General features: G+C 39.8%; 1 protein-coding gene across 2 annotated transcripts in view; it reads left to right on the top strand.

The window, feature by feature from the left end:
• cdh4 (cadherin 4, type 1, R-cadherin (retinal)) overlaps positions 1-16072 on the top strand; it is a 198391-nt gene that overhangs the window by 115354 nt on the left and 66965 nt on the right. For both annotated transcript variants that reach the window (XM_056735166.1, XM_056735164.1), the window contains one exon: positions 8894-9120. In XM_056735166.1, the coding sequence (XP_056591144.1) occupies positions 8894-9120 (227 nt within the window). The remainder of the gene's footprint in view (positions 1-8893; positions 9121-16072) is intronic.

Raw genomic sequence — 16072 nt, 5'->3', positions numbered from 1 at the left:
GCAAATTAGCTGGAGACTATGTTTGTGAGCGTTGTGCTTTCTGCGGTTATATATTTTCGCCCTTTTTGTGGTTTTAGGGGGATATCTTCTTTAAATGTTTTTCAATCTGCAACATTTATTTGTATGGTTGTGCTATAAAAACAGGAAAATGAGAGCTGTTATGCAACATCCACAGTCCTCTGTAAGAAATGATAGCAGCAAATTAAAACTGCTGTTCCATTTAGGGAGTTGGGATTACTTGCCTCGCAGAGAAAATAAGTAAGAAAGTAGAGAAAAATGCGAAGAATATAAAGTGTTAACAAGAGATAAAGACAAGCAGAGGAAAACGCAAATTAAAAGCTTACGTCCAAAAACTTCAGTCAGTCCGTCCTGACAGAACCATGCCGCGTGTTTTATTATTTAACAAATGTGACTTCTGGGAAAATATTCAGTATGCCTAAGACTATCCAGCACAATAAGGGAACTATGAATCGGTGAACACAAACATCCCAGCCCTCCATTTTCTCTGCTTTTTGTCTTTTGAATAATCATCCAGTGCACTTATGATCAATAGGGACGACTGTGGTGTCTGTGTATATATATATCAAACTCTTAAACACTCCACAAATTCCATGAATCCAACCAGGATGCTGAGGTGAATTGGCTGGCTTGGCATGTTTCTACTTTTGGTTGTTTACCTGTAATCCCACACCCCTGGAGAGCTGATCAGCGTCGGCCTCAAGCTCCTATAGTGTCCATGAGTTGCACTTAAGTGAATGCCCAGAAAAACCTCAAGGCTGATGTGTGTGCTTCCTTCAAAATATGTCTGGTCGAAGCCCGCAGAGACACAAGCACAAGTTTCGCAAAAATTATCCGTTGTCTGATATGGAGACTGTACATGTTCATTTCAAAAACCAGTTTGTTTTGGATCCAGGGATGATGTAGAATTTTTAGAAATGCTTCAACGAGTAATGCGTTCATTAGCCTTCAAATAATTTACGATTCGTTCAAACAGTTTGACTATTCAGCCTAAATAATTGCGTTTTGTTTGTGTCGTCTCTCAAAAGTGTTGCCAGATGTGTCCCCATGTGTCCACCTGTTTTATCACGTTTAATGGTTATTTAGTTAAATAGTGCTGTTTATCACTATGGTTTTATTTGTGTTGTATAAATTAGATCGTTTTGTTGTAATTAGCGTAAATTGTTTTCCAGCTTGATTTGTTATTGCCACTCTAATTTCCTTATTGTATTATGTTTTATATCGCTCTTTAAGTCTTTAAAAATAGGCTTAACAATTTGCTTTACTGCACCAATAGTATCAACGTGCTCTTTTACAGTAACCATTAACAGTATCATTTATCATTATGTATTAACCTAAATACAATTTACACTCAGTTTGCTGACAAATCGGGTACATTTATCTTCTTTTAAATCTTCACAGGTTTTGGATTATATTGAGTTGAACGTGACTGAGCGTGATTGATTTATTAGTGATTAACTCTTTAATGCATCCTTGTAATTCAATAAGTTCAGCTGACATTTGATTTCTCCCGATAACTTGAGTTTGATTCGCTCGAATCGGTGAACGGGTCCAGCCACTTCGATAAAAAGAACCAATTCAAAAGAAGCGATTCGATCGGCAATTGAACATCACTGTGACTGATGCTTTTGTAAGAAACACGAACCTTTCTTTCATGCTGATGAGGTGTATTAATCACTCTGACACCTCCAACTGATCTTCGTTTCCTGCTCTTTTAATTATTTCTGCTTCTCAGGGCTTCTTCAGCTTCTTTATCTCGCCTCGTGTCTACTTTCCCGGGGCCTAAACCACATCCTTCTAAAAACACTACGGGTTTTCAATTGAGAGATAAGGGGAGAAAGATCTACAGTGTCCAAAGTCTTCAATCATGGAGAGGATCTGCGCTAAGTGTGAAAACGTATCCGTGTCCTTAAGGCAGGGTCGAATAAAGGCACACAAGACCCCTTCCAAAGTATCAAAGTTGCTCCAATCGGATGCAATGATGCAAGTGCCTCTTAATGCACAGTTCAGCTCAAAAAACTGCATTTCAAGGATATTATCATATATAAAACTATATCTGAGAAAGAAACTGTGATGTGACCTACATGGCCATCTTGCAATGCCTTGCCTTAAGATAGATTCGGATACCACTATGTAACTTTATTGCTTATAAACACCTTATGGTAGTAGAGAAAATATAATTCCACTATATGTGTGCAGGGTTTAGTTTGTTTTTTAAGGAGTGGGGTTTTTTTAATAAGTGCATTTTGCAAGCATTTAATCGAGTTTGTAATAATAATTAATTTATAATGTAATGCTCTAATGTTTTTTTATAGTTATCTGGTTTATGTTGGTGCTGGGACCCTCACTGGAATACTTTACGCATTTTGTTGAGGTTTTATTTTCGCTGCTTTCAAAGTAAGATTGCACAATCCTCCAGAAACTAATTACACTCCACGCATGCACAAAATATCGCCACGTGGCAGCAGGGAGGGCAGAAAGCTGAGGATGGCTGTTTTTTATCAAATGCAAAACTGCCCAGAGGAGAACATTACAGCACGTGCCCGAAGGAAGCACAAAACTGTAGTCATGCAATAGTTGTCATACTTCAGGCCATTGTGCCTGTGGGGCTTTAAAAGGGCATCGGCGAGTTCAGAGTTGTGAACTCGCTTAAATGTTTTAGCTTCTCTGCTTTGTGGACAGAGTGCAAAGAGCTGCTGATTAATTGCCCCTTGGCATCGCAGGGCCTGATGGTTTGAGGGCAGAATGTAAAAGGCTGCTCTCGAGAGCTGTTTGAGAGAGAACAATAAAAAGCTAAAGGGAAAGGGAGACAACATTTGTATCTCAGACACCCTATTCTGTCGGCATCAAATGCAAGGAAAGAAACGTTGCCTTTGGTGAGTGAATGAAATATCAGGTGACTTTTGGAAGCTTTAAGATTATATGGTCAAAATTTAAAGCCTCATTCAGACTGACAAAGAATATATATTAATGGTGGTAAAATTGTAGTTCCTACTCTGTTGTTTCCAATCGTATCGGACAGTGTAGCCATCACATTGTTCATTTACATGAAGCTTAACTCTGCTCAACTTTGTTGCGTTACCAAAGGTCACTCATGTCAACTCTCACTGAAAATGACTTTGGAAGTTTTGTCACTGCAGATCACTGTCAGTATAAAATCCCCTCTAAGAATGATGTAAATGACATGAACAATTATAATCAAACACCAAAATCACTTCCTTTTTGCTCTTGTGATGAAATCACGCACACATTCATTAATATAAGTTGCCTGAAGCTGTTTACACACGTGTATGTGGCGATGCATGTGATGCATTCCCTGCATCTGGAAACGGATATATAAAGGATGAAATGTGTTTTTGTGACAGGTGAGAAAGAAATGGAGGATTCTAATCCTGTGACACAATGACATTTCTGCATTTGGTGGAGTTTTATCCAAATCGACCCACTGTGCATTCAGTTACATTTATTTAATCCGAATATTTATTTCTATACAGTATAAACCTACACATTAAAAAAAAGCAAATTCACTGAATTTTACTGTTTAATTTGACATTATTGTTACATACTGTTTTAGTTAACAGACAACATAACAGAAAAAATACTAACAATGAAGATCAATCTTTCTAATGCTATTTTATGTGATAAAAATATATATTATAAAACAATAAAATATTAACAGTTTGTTTTCTAAATTTTGCTACGTCAAACCATAGGAGAACCGGAAACAAATTCACATATTTACCAATTTTAATGATTATTTATGACCTACTATGTCACAGGAGGAACACAAGCACAGCTCTTTTTCACCAATGTTCAATGTATAAGAGATCATAATATTCTATGGGATCCCAAAATATATATTTTTTTTATGACAAACAATGATAAATCCAATTTCATTGTTAAAAATAAATATGGACACATTTCCTTAAATCCCCTGCCATTGGCATTAACACAAAGTTAATTTTAGACCCTGCACGCAACACCATCACGCAAAGAGGGGCGTGTGAGAATGTAAAAACAGAAGTGTTTTGCTTTAAACATACTAATTAACAGTCCAGTCATATCGTTTGGTGAGAAGGAACACGTCCGATCTCTCCACTGTAGCTAGTTTTCACAACACAAACCTCCCCTCAAACTTAACACCTATCAATACACCCATCACACCTCGATTTAGTCTTTCTAGAGGGCAGACTTATGCGACTTATTAAAATGTTTACTCTACATGTCTCAGTGTGACAGTAAAGTGTGCGAATGACTCGCACACACAACGGTTTCACTGTTAGCGTGCAGTCTGCGGCAGGCGTGTACTCTGGACAAGAGCAACGAGGTACAGCTCCAGCAGAGTCCCGACGCACTTTCGCTTCATTGAGCGTAACAGCCATTGTCAAAAGTGACAGAATGTTTGGGTCAGGGGGGACCTGCGTGCGTGTGTGCGGGTGTGGGGGTAACAGTTCGGTGCCCTTGCTGTCCCACTGTTTTTGTGTTCGGCGGGTCTGCTGGTCGAACAGAGAGTTCTATGCTGCTGAACATTATCCCACCGTCAGTCATGTGGAACAATGCAGCCCTACAGCACCAGACCTGAGGACCTTGCTGCACAAGTAACTGTGTGTGTGTGTGTTTGTTTCGTTGTGTGTGTGTGGATGTCTTAGTGAATGTCATGCCCCCTTTTCCCATTGCTACCTGCGGTGGTGTGACAGGTGGACCCGATCAGGCATGGGGTAATGGGAAAGACTTTTATTCTTGCAACCAATGGCCCACTCCACCGCTCCTCCCTCCCTTTCGAAGCACTATGGTAGCTGACACAGGACTAAGATGTCGTCACGTTTTCGCTTCTTTGCTGAAGGAGATTATGCTGTTTGTCCGTTTAGGGCTACACAACATGGCGAATTCCATGCAAGGGGACCCGCGGTGTATTTAGATAGAAATAGCTCATTTTAAGGTAATACAAACATTAAGTCAGGTCTTTATACACTGAAGACATAGATATGTATATTATATTAGATTTATGTCAATAGAACCTCCAAAAATTACACACTGGACCTTAAAGATGTTATAATATGTAAGACGAAAAAAAATAAAACCTAAAGTGCTTCTGGACCAGTTTTTAGATCTTGCGAAATGATTCCTCTGGAGCTTCAGGTGACCCTTGCACACCTGCCCGTGCTCATACACCACCCAGTCAGGCAAAGTACATATTGTAAAGCTCCCGAGTTTGTGAAGTCGGTCTGTTCGTGAGCACAGGGCTGAATGACCTTCTGGCGAGCCCGTGGAGAACATCAAACGCCATGGCTCTCCTGAACTATCTTAACCTGTACTGCAGGTGAGCTTTCCTGCTCAGCACGTGGAGAGGACACACCTCACAGCCTGTCAATTCCCACTTTGATAAAGTTGCTTCCGGCTGTGCTTTCCTCTTTCTCTCTGTATGTCACTCTCGCCTTTACTCTTCCTCCTCTTATTCTTTCAATCGACAATTTCAGTCGATACGGACGGATCTCTTTCTGTTTTTTTCACTGTCTCTCTGGGTTATCTGTCTTTCTTAACTGTCTGTCTGTCCGTATCTCTATATTTACAAGTACATTGGAGTGACTCACAAATAATTTGTTGGAAATTGGAAATTATTACAAATATGTCATTCATGCAATTAAAAAACAAATGCAAAAAAAAGAATGAAAGGAGGAAATAAATCAATATAAACAAATACATTAATGAGGATGACATAAACTTGAAAATAACATGTAATGCATATGTATGTTAAATATGAAAACGAGCTGAAGATCAAAATGGGTCGATGACACTGGGCCCGGCCAATAGCTTGGATTTAGGGCAGGGCAATAAAACATTTTTTCAATCTTGTTTGATGTCACTAGTGGCACAGAAGTGACACACTACACCTTTAAGGCAGATTACTAAGTGTCCTGTAAGACGGCCTACTGTGCTGCTAGTACACAGTGCCTCTGTGTTCTCTCTCTCTCAGACTCACCCACACGTACACTCACACAGACACAAGCATCTATTTCTTGCTCTTCTTTTTTGCCTCATCACTTACGTCTTAGGGTTCATTATCACTCCCGTGTCTGTTCTAAGATCCTACATTTTAAAGGGATAGTTCACCCAAAAATTCAAATTCTGTCATTATTTACTCATCCTTTTGTTATTTCGAAGAAGATTTTTTGAAGAATGTTGGTAACCGAACCACAGGCGTGACCAGTGGTGTGAATTGATTTTGTGTCCAAACAATAGAATTAGATGGGAACCACCATTTTTTGGTCAACAACCTTCTTCAAATATCTTCTTTTGTGTTTTGCAGAAGAAGAAAGTCATACAGGTTTGAAACAACAAGAGGGTGAGTAAATGATGACAGAATTTTCATATTTGGATGAACTGTCCCTTTAAAGGCGGGGTGTCCGATTTTTCGAATTACGCTTGTTTAGACAAAGTCGAGCCGAGCACCAAAACAACATTGTAGCCAATCAGCAGTAAGGTGCACAGGACGGACATTAGTCGAGCCGAGCGCTGAGGAAAGCAAAAGATGGGTTAGGGGTGTGTCTGCTTTGGTGATTTGAACATCAACAACAGCTATGAGAAATCGGACATCCCACCTTTAATGAAACACTTATTTTGTACTTTGTCATAGAGTACATGTTAGTCCCATGCAATGCAGACTTGAACTTCTTTGGCGGATAGCCAAACTGCAGATTTTTGAATAGTTCTTGCCAATTTTGTGTGTATGAATAAGAAGGTCTGTACATGGACTGTGGGTGGCTGTGGTTGATACTAGTGGGCGGCTATCTGTAAAACCCTCTGTATATCATTATGAAAAGGAGAGGCCAGAGAGAAAAGTGCTTGCATTTTGCGTAAACACCCTCATTGGGCCTGAAGCTGTTGTTGTTTAACAAACCGCTTAGACGCTGACCATTCTTGTGTTCCCGTGCCAAAATCCCATCCTATACAACAATATCGCGCTGGGTTTTCCTGCGAATCCAGTGCTTTTCTTGTGTGAACACTCAAGATTTTGCCTCTGTCCCTCAACCCACAGGTTCACCCTCTGCAAGTGACAAAAAGCCTTGAATGACAATAATTAGCTGATTCCATTAAAGCAAATTAGCCTAATTTACAAAAACAATGACTGCCTTCATTCGCCTCACAGTAAAATCCATCTTTTTGTCATCATGAGTGTTTTTATTTGATTATTTATTTTACTCTTGCCCTGCTGGCAGATGTGTTTGTTGATGTTTGGGTAAGAAAGAAAAAATGAAATTAATAATTTTCCTATCAACAACAGGCTGCAATTAGTGCATTCAGACCATTTCTGCTGGTTGCCAAATAGCAAAATTACTCCAATTTTTTATTTAAATCTTTTTAGGGATCTGACAGAGTAAAATGGCATGATCTTTTCTCAGTTTGAGGTTCATTGTTTTTCATTTTCAGCAGAGCTTGTTAAAATGGGGAGCGTGCTGTTCATGTGTCACTGGTTCGGTGCTCATTCTAAAAACTGCATGCAAGCCTTTTCCCCACATATGCAATTATGCACCAGACGAAACTCCGGAGTGTTGAGCGAGCCTTGCCGCAATTGGTGAAATGGATTCAACGCTTTATTAGTCTGTTGTTTTGGTGCATCTTCTGGCGGGAAACTGTGTGGTAAATTGGATAGATGCTTCGATAAAAAGCTTGTCGTGCAAGATATTTCACGGCTCATTTTTATTTAGGTTGTTTTAAACGTCATCACCCCAGCAATTTTAACAAGTGACTTGGTTCCTGCTGTGATTTATGAAATCAATTTGTCTTGTTATCAGCAGGATTGTGGAGGAGAGATAAAATCAGCAGGAAGTGACTTCGGTTTTGACTTACTTTCAAATCCTGAGTGAGGAAAAAGAAACAGGAACCAGTGCTCAGATGTGTTCGGGCTACTTTGACCTTTTAACAAAAATTATTTTGCAGTTTCTCGCTCTATCTAGGGGTTTTCGACTGATGTACCCGACTCAAAAATGGGTCGCAGGTCTGTACTGATAAAGTTGTGGACAACAGAGAACAAATAATTATGATGCAAATTAAAATATGTAACCATGCGTGTAATCATGCATAGTTAAAATGGTAAAATAAATAGACTTTCCATATGCCATTGATTCAATTCTGTGTTTTTAGAAGCTAACTAATGTAGATGCCAACATGGTTAAGAAGTGTAGATTCTAGGACATGCCCTCATTGTTAAAAACCATGAAACAGTCTTCACAAGAAAAATGAAACGCATATAGACTACATGTACATCATATGATGCATATACAGTAGTTTTAGTCATTTGTTACTATAGTCAATTAACTTTAGAATTAAGCGGTGAATTAAACAAGGCACATTTCTCACTCTCTCTCTTTCTCTGTGTCGCTCGCTCACTTTAAGTAGAGCTGAAGCTGTGGAACTTTCCCTCAGGTGTGACTGAATTGACCATCTGCTGTTGTTGACCGGAACCCTTTCCAAACAACCATAGTGGGAGAAAGCATATGATTCGCTTATTCTTCTTGTTTCTTTTTGGTAGACGAGAAGCTAAAACTTTTGCTTTGAGAGGATTCTGCTAACTACCGCACTCCCGCATGTTTGGCAGACAGACTTTATTGCATTTGACAATTTTTGCACAGAATGTTTTGGTTTCAAAACAAAATATGGATTGAATTGTTTGAGCTGTTATTGTTTTTTGTACTCCATCCTTTGAGTAGTTTCTGAAATTCTGACATATATATTTCATTTTCTTTTTTTGTGTGCGTCTGTGGCTTGAATGTATAAGTGCCCTGCCACCTGTAGTTAATACAATTGTAATATTGTTTAGTTTCGCAGTATTATATTTTTTCTCATTTGCGGCTCTCTGTTTTTTTTGTTTTTGCAGTAAAGTTCGAAACCTGCCAGCAAATCGAGAAGGTTTACTTTGAGAGCAGTGACCCAAAGTTCAGCGTTCGGCCAGACGGCTCTCTTTACATACAGCAAGATGTGGCGAACCTAACCGAACCGATCCAGTTTATGGTGACGGCCAGAGACATCACAGACAAGCGCATCTGGGAGACCACCGTTAAACTCGCCCTTGCTGGACACACACCATCACCTCCTATTAACCAGGCAAGTTATATGTTATTTTAGCCGGATAAATGTTTTTTTTAAATGTCTCGTTGTGTAATGTGAAGCTACTCAAACCCTGCTTCAATAGAGTCACCATCCTGCAGAGTTTTTAATCAAAGACACCTTAAAAAACAAACAAGTTTATTGAAAATTACAGAAGGAACAAGGTTAGAGATAAACTCTGCAGGATGGAAGCGCTCTAATAGCAGGCGTGAATAGCTGTGCCCTAAAAAAGTTAATTCATTCACCAATGCCTGTGCACCCACCAAAATTACAGTGTTTACAATGGCACTGTATCGAAACACTTTTTTTGGCCTTCTACTGCCATTTTTGTTCACTTCTCCACTTTTTCTTTATTACTTTTCTTTCTCTTCTACTTCTGTGATTGACTTGGAATTGATGTTCTCTCTTGCTTTTATTTGCACACTGAAATGCAAGCGATGTTCTTATTTTTCTATTTCTTCAAGTCTACAAGTGTTTTTATACCTCAAGGACAATACTGTATTGTTACCCAGCCAACTGAGCATCACAACAGCAAGACATTAACTTAAACAAAACCAAAGCATTAAAAACATAGGCTTTTCATAAAACTTGCTGATTTCCTTGGTTCACATATTGCAACAATGGTACCCGTTTTTCGTGTTTTGTGCCAATACAATAGAAGTGAATCACTTCTGCCCTTGCTCTGTTACCAACATTCCTCCAAATATCTTCTTTTGTGTTTCGACATTCAGGATTGAAATGACAAGAGGATGAATAAATGATGACAGAATTTTCATTTTTGGGTGAACTACCACTTTATTAATTAAAAGCAGGCAAATGAAAAATCTGAAGAAAAAAAACTTTTTTTTATTAATGATTGTTGGCGAATATTTCTTTCACTGTGTCTTGTAGCTTATTAATCAAATGCACCAAATAATGAACATTGATTGAGTTCAGGTTTTCAGCAGTGGTAGTGGTGGAGGGGTTTCGTAATTGTAATTTTTCTGCCAATACTGCACGCGCAAGATTCAATAACAGAGCAAGATGTTATTATGTTTAAGCAATCATCAAAATTCGAAAACTTGTTACAGTTTCAAATTGATTACATTTTGTTTTTCCATTCGCGCGCATTTGCGTGGAGGGAGGCATTGCGCGCGGGTGCTTTTAAGAGTTAACACAAGCCTTTGGCAACATACCAAAAGTCATGATCTGATAATGAAAAGTGAATGCTCAAATGTAATTTTTACACAAAAGATGAAATGAGTAATATTTCATTCTCATTCAACTCATTTTTCACACACACGTACTAACTGTATGCCACAATACAGTATGCCCTGCTTGGCAAGTATCATTAAACTTTTAATACATGTGCCTGTCATGTTCATGTCCCGTGCTCTGGTGCAGTGGAGATGAGGTGTACAGGCTTTATATAGATGTCTTACCCACTGGCATTGGACTGTTTCTGCATCCAAAGTGACCTAAAAATGCCAAGCAGAGAGGCAGGAATATAGGTACCCATGGGAACCAGGAGTCTGGTCTGGCGAGCCCTATTCCTGTGTCCCTAACCCCACACTTGTCCTCTCCTTCTGCACGACCATTTAGAATAGCGTCTCCTTGTTGGCTCTGGCAGGTTACTGAAGGACAAACGCACACACAAAGCATGAAGATACATGACTGTTCTGGGGGTTGTGGGAGATGTGACTCTTTGCAGCTCTTTGACCTAGTTGAGTCTATAAATAATTAATTAATGAAGAACTTTGTCCAAATGAAATGAAACTAGATGGATCATTTGAGAATTTAAGGCATGATTCGGTTCATGTGTGTGCGGTCATAAAGACATTTTAACAGAGGTGATTGTCTGATTTGCCACCGACGGCTCACTCCACCCCTCCTTTCTAACTTTTGAGGCACTACATTTGCTGACAAAGGAATAAGATGTCGTCATGTTTTGCTTCTTTGTCCAAGAAGATAACGTATTTTTGAGGTTTGTCCATGTAGGGCTACTGTAGAAACAACATGATGACTTCCATTGAAAGGGACCCGCGGTGTATGTAGTTTGAACGACATTTGATTTTTTGAATCCACGGGAAGTGTCATGTGCACTAACAGATGAAGCGAAAGTAAAATGTTTAGTGTTTGTTTGTGACTTTGACTTTCGAACATCGTCAATATATTTATTAGGGATGTAGCAGACGCTTTATCATAGCGGACTTACAAACGCAGCACCTCAGCGACACAGCTGCCGATATGAGAAACATTTTTATTTATTCTGTTACTTTCATTCGGATGAGACGTTAAACCGAGGTCCTGACTCTCTGTGATCATTAAAGATCCCATGGCACTTCTCGTAAAGAGTAGGGGTGTAACCCCGGTGTCCTGGACAGATTCCCTCCACCGCCTTCTAGTATTCCTCACCCTATGAATTGGCTCTATCTCTCTCTCCTCTCCACCTATAGCTTGTGTGTGGTGAGCACACTGGAGCCGTAGTACTGTGGCTCCCATCGCATCATCCAGGTGGATGCTGCACACTAGGGTGGGTTGAGGAGAGACCCCTCACATATGATTGTAAAGCGCAAAAACTTAACGCTTTTCTATGTAAGGTCTTTATACACCTCTGAAGACATTCTGTAGTTATGTATATTATATTGCATTTCTGTCAAAAGATCCTCCCAAATTTTTTTCCATCTGACCTTTTAAGTGCTGTTGCATATCATACCATTATTTTACTGTACCATGGTACCAGCACAGTGTTCTTTAAAGAGCACTTTTGAAATAAGTTCACATGAGAGAACATAGGAAGAGTTCTTTTCCAAAATTAGATAACTTAGTTTTTACAATTTTTCAAAAATCATGTTTTTTTACTGTGCATTCCAAATAATATCAATCAACCTGCCGTTGGCTTGTTTGATTTAAGTCATAAAAACTAAGAAAATACAGCTTACTAACACAATAAAACACAATAAAATTATGTCTGGAACCAAACTCTATATGTTTTCACTTTTAATTGCCACTGCTTCATTTTTATCTGCTGTGATCACAGTATATATAGTCCTTCTATTTTAAAAGACCGACATTTTTAGATATACGGCTTATGTAAATTAAGTTAACATAAAACATCAATCAGTGTTCAAGATCAGTGGCATAGTCAAAGAAGAAACGCTTGCATGTGCAAACACGCACTTTTCGTGCACACGTATGCAAAAGACAGCGGTGACACATTTGCCGGAGAAGTAATTAAAATGCGATGTCTCATTAAGAAAGCAAGCAGAGATGCTTCAGAAACACAGAAATGAGATACGTTTTAACAAAAGCTTACCGCAGTGCAATTCTGAGTGCCTCTGCTGAGTGTAAATGTCAGTAGGTTACGTGTAGTTGATTATAAACTTGCATGACATTTACCCGCATCACGTTTTATAACAATGTCCTGGATATTGGTTTTGATGTTTACATACCTGCATTAAGATCTCCACGGCATACATTCTAGTGTATTTCATTCAATGTGCTTTCGCGATGACATAATTCTAGCCATTGCTTTTTTGTTTGACATATCGACAGCGTTTCCGCTATGTCCCACGACATGTTTTATTTAGTGACGTTTTGAAGGCGCCAGTCTAAAAATACACAGGACTGTTCTTTGGTTGGCATTTAGCTGGATTTGAGTCTCATCCGTCCTAAGGTTTAAGTTGGAATTCATGCGCATTGGGAATAATCTTCGAGATCCATTAGTTGTGTTTTCTCCTTAACAGTCTAAACGTAGCCCGAATTGCCGGCCAAACAGAGCACGGAGCAGAATAGATGGTGGGGCCACCCGGCGTGAGCAGCTCTGAGTTCTCCTAACACGGAGACCTCTGCTAAGTCATTCTGCTGCGCTAATTATAAACCCTGAGTCTCACCTTTTTAATAATGGAACTTCAGTGGCAATTCAGGTACATTTGCTTCTCTCTAGACAGTGTGGCCTGCTGCAAAGACTGATTATAAAAGTAGCAAATGAGCGCTGCCTAATGGGGAATTTGCACATACTGGCGTGTAATGGAAAAACTCCAGACAGGGTAGCAAGCAGAGCAATGCGGCCCCATAGAACAATAACCTCCAGATGTCTGCAGCAGAGCTGCGGGCTGACTGATGCCCAAACGGGTTTCTTCTCAGTGGGGAGGGATGGGGAGCCAGCTGGCAGGGCTGGTTCTTCTGGAGCTACGGGAGCTCAGGGCAATCCAGGCAGCCATTTCACACACGCTGACTCGCGAACGCACACACACACATACATTGAAGCACATTCCCTACATCTGCTGTGCACCGTCCCACAACACAACATGCTTGTTCTAGTTTATTCTTTCCTCGCTGTCTATTGTAATGGTTGCAGCGCTCGTTCCTCGTACCAGAGGAATAAACCTTTTCATTAGCCATGCTGTTGTAAGTCTGTGTGCCTTTCGTTGGCACAGCCATGGTAGAATGCATCAGACTGGCTTGGATCTTTTTGTGCCGTTGGCTAGACATTTGGAGGAATGCGTCTGCCGAGCCAATGAGAGTTGATTGGATAAATCAAGGTCTTTATCAGAGTTCCCAATGTCCTGTTTGTCAGCGGGCGAAAAAACGGAGAGATGGAGCGGATGACAGAGAGACGGAGATTGGAAAGATGAATGCGCCGCAGTAATGAACAGATCTGTGAGGGGAGCGATAAAGTTTTTGTCTGTGTTAGAACACGGTCTGCTGGCTGACTGCGGCGTGCATCCGCTCTGAAAGCCCAGTCTCCCAAAGGTCACATTGCTGACCAGGCATGTGCTGTTATTGCAAACAGAGATAGTGTTTTGGATGCAAGAGCTTTCAATATCAGACAGCCACAAGTTTGTTTAATTATTCCTGATAACACGCTAAATAATTAACAAGTGAATTAGCCAGCCAGTTAAAACTAAAGTTGTGTCCGAAATCGTACCTATCGACCGTTAAAAACATTCACAAACCATAGAGTAACAGTAGATTATTTCTGATAACAAGCAAAAGAAACCGAGAACAACCGTTACTTGGCTAAACTTGTCTCTCCAATATTTAGAATTTAGACTCCCAAACCAAGCTCAACCGCTAGATGTCACCATACCGTTTGTTTAAGTGCGACCAAACTACAGGACCCATTCAACAAATTGTTTATTTATTAAAATGACAACAAAAATGTACAAATCGTTTATTTAATACAGTTATTATAGTGTAAAATAATAATAAAAATGAATATTAAGATAAATTAAACCAAAATATAAATAGTTGTATTGTATCAGATGAAATGGAATATAGTATGAGTAGGAGTAGAATGACTACATTTAGGACATACTGCATCCACCATGTTTAATGTCATGTGACCCGTATGCTCTTTGACCTATGATGTACAGTATTAACAACAACCGGTACGTAGGCGTTGTTAAAAACATAATTTAGTCAAAAGAAATCTTTTTTTAGCACTAACATTTAAAAACGGACTTCTGACTTAAAGTCTTATGCTATTTTTATTTGATTTACTTTTGAATTTGATCATTTGCAACATGGGATAGAGTAAATAAATCTCGGCTCTTTTTTGCACAATGAGGTTTTGGACATACTATTCATGACTGATTTTTGCTTACTATATAGTATGGAAGTAGGCGATTTTAGATGGATTATATTGTGTTACCAGAATAAGAATAGAACCATTACTTGGCTGAACTTAAATGTAACAAAACAACAACGTGACCTCAACTTCAGTTATCTTATCACGTTGACTTTAACTTCTTTTGTTGTTGACGCAGCATACTAACCACTAGCCAGATAATCACAGACCGGACATTAACTTCGGGTGACAATAAACCGGTTTTATTTTCTATTATTGCAAGTTATAGTGTTTGATAAAGCACTTGATGCTGAGACCTTCATGCATATTTCTTGAAAAACTTTTTTATTATCATGAGCTAATAGAATGTATAGCAGCATAAATATAAAACACTCTGACTTTAATAACACCAGGTGTCTGATATGAATCACTGTCAACTTGTGTGTTCAGGAAAATGGTGGAATGTTGGAGTTTCTTCTTTTTAAGGTCTGTCCATAGTGTAAGAGTATTATTTACCCTTCGTTGCCCAACATGATTTTTCTCTCCCTCTGTCTAACTTTCTCTCTTTCATTATCTCCTTCATTCATTCTCTCTATATCTAACCTCTCTCTCTATTTCACCCTCATATGCACAGTAATTCCACCTGCCACCCCCTGAAAGGTCTGCTTGCGACCTATTCTTCTCTCTCTCAGATTTTTTCTTCTCTCTCTCTCTCTCTCTCTCTCTCTCTCTCTCTCTCTCTCTCTCTCTCTCTCTCTCTCTCTCTCTCTGCAGCAGGTACCTGTGAGCTTTGTGGATGAGCAGAGCTGAGGCGGAAGTGATTTTATCAGCCACTCACAGCTGCCCTCCTCGCTCATTCACGACTCCCTCCCGCTCTCACAACTCCTCCATTTTTCGAGCTCGCTCAAGCCCCTGCAGCCAGATCCATCAAGCTGTGAAAAATTAAAACAAAAGAGGCAAAAATACAATATGTTTGCTCAGATTTGACTCACATCTGTTCGAGCTCTTCTGCCGACAAACCGTGTTTGTGAGACATTGATAGGCTGACCTGCCTACGCATGCTTGAATTGGCATCCCCCGCTGTCGGGAGAGAGACACAGAGAGAGACGAGAGAGAGAGAATGCTGGGATTTGGCGAAAGGATTTCAGATTGGGAAATGTACAGCCACAGACGGGCGGGTTGTCAGGGGGAGAAACGGCAACACAGGATTACATGAAAAGCTGACAATTCAGAGATGAGCACTAAAGACACTAAATGAAGCACAACAGAGTCCCTCACATACTGTAGACATCCAGGGCACCCAGACGCTGTGAATTATCTTCTCTAGAACGGTAGCTCGGGGAACCGGGGCTGTTTGATTGGTTGTGTCAGCTCTCGCCTTGGCCTTCGAATGAATCG

This window comes from Triplophysa dalaica, chromosome 21 (genome assembly GCF_015846415.1).
Source record: "Triplophysa dalaica isolate WHDGS20190420 chromosome 21, ASM1584641v1, whole genome shotgun sequence".
Lineage (NCBI taxonomy): Eukaryota > Metazoa > Chordata > Actinopteri > Cypriniformes > Nemacheilidae > Triplophysa > Triplophysa dalaica.
This window is presented reverse-complemented; position numbering and strand designations above follow the sequence as displayed.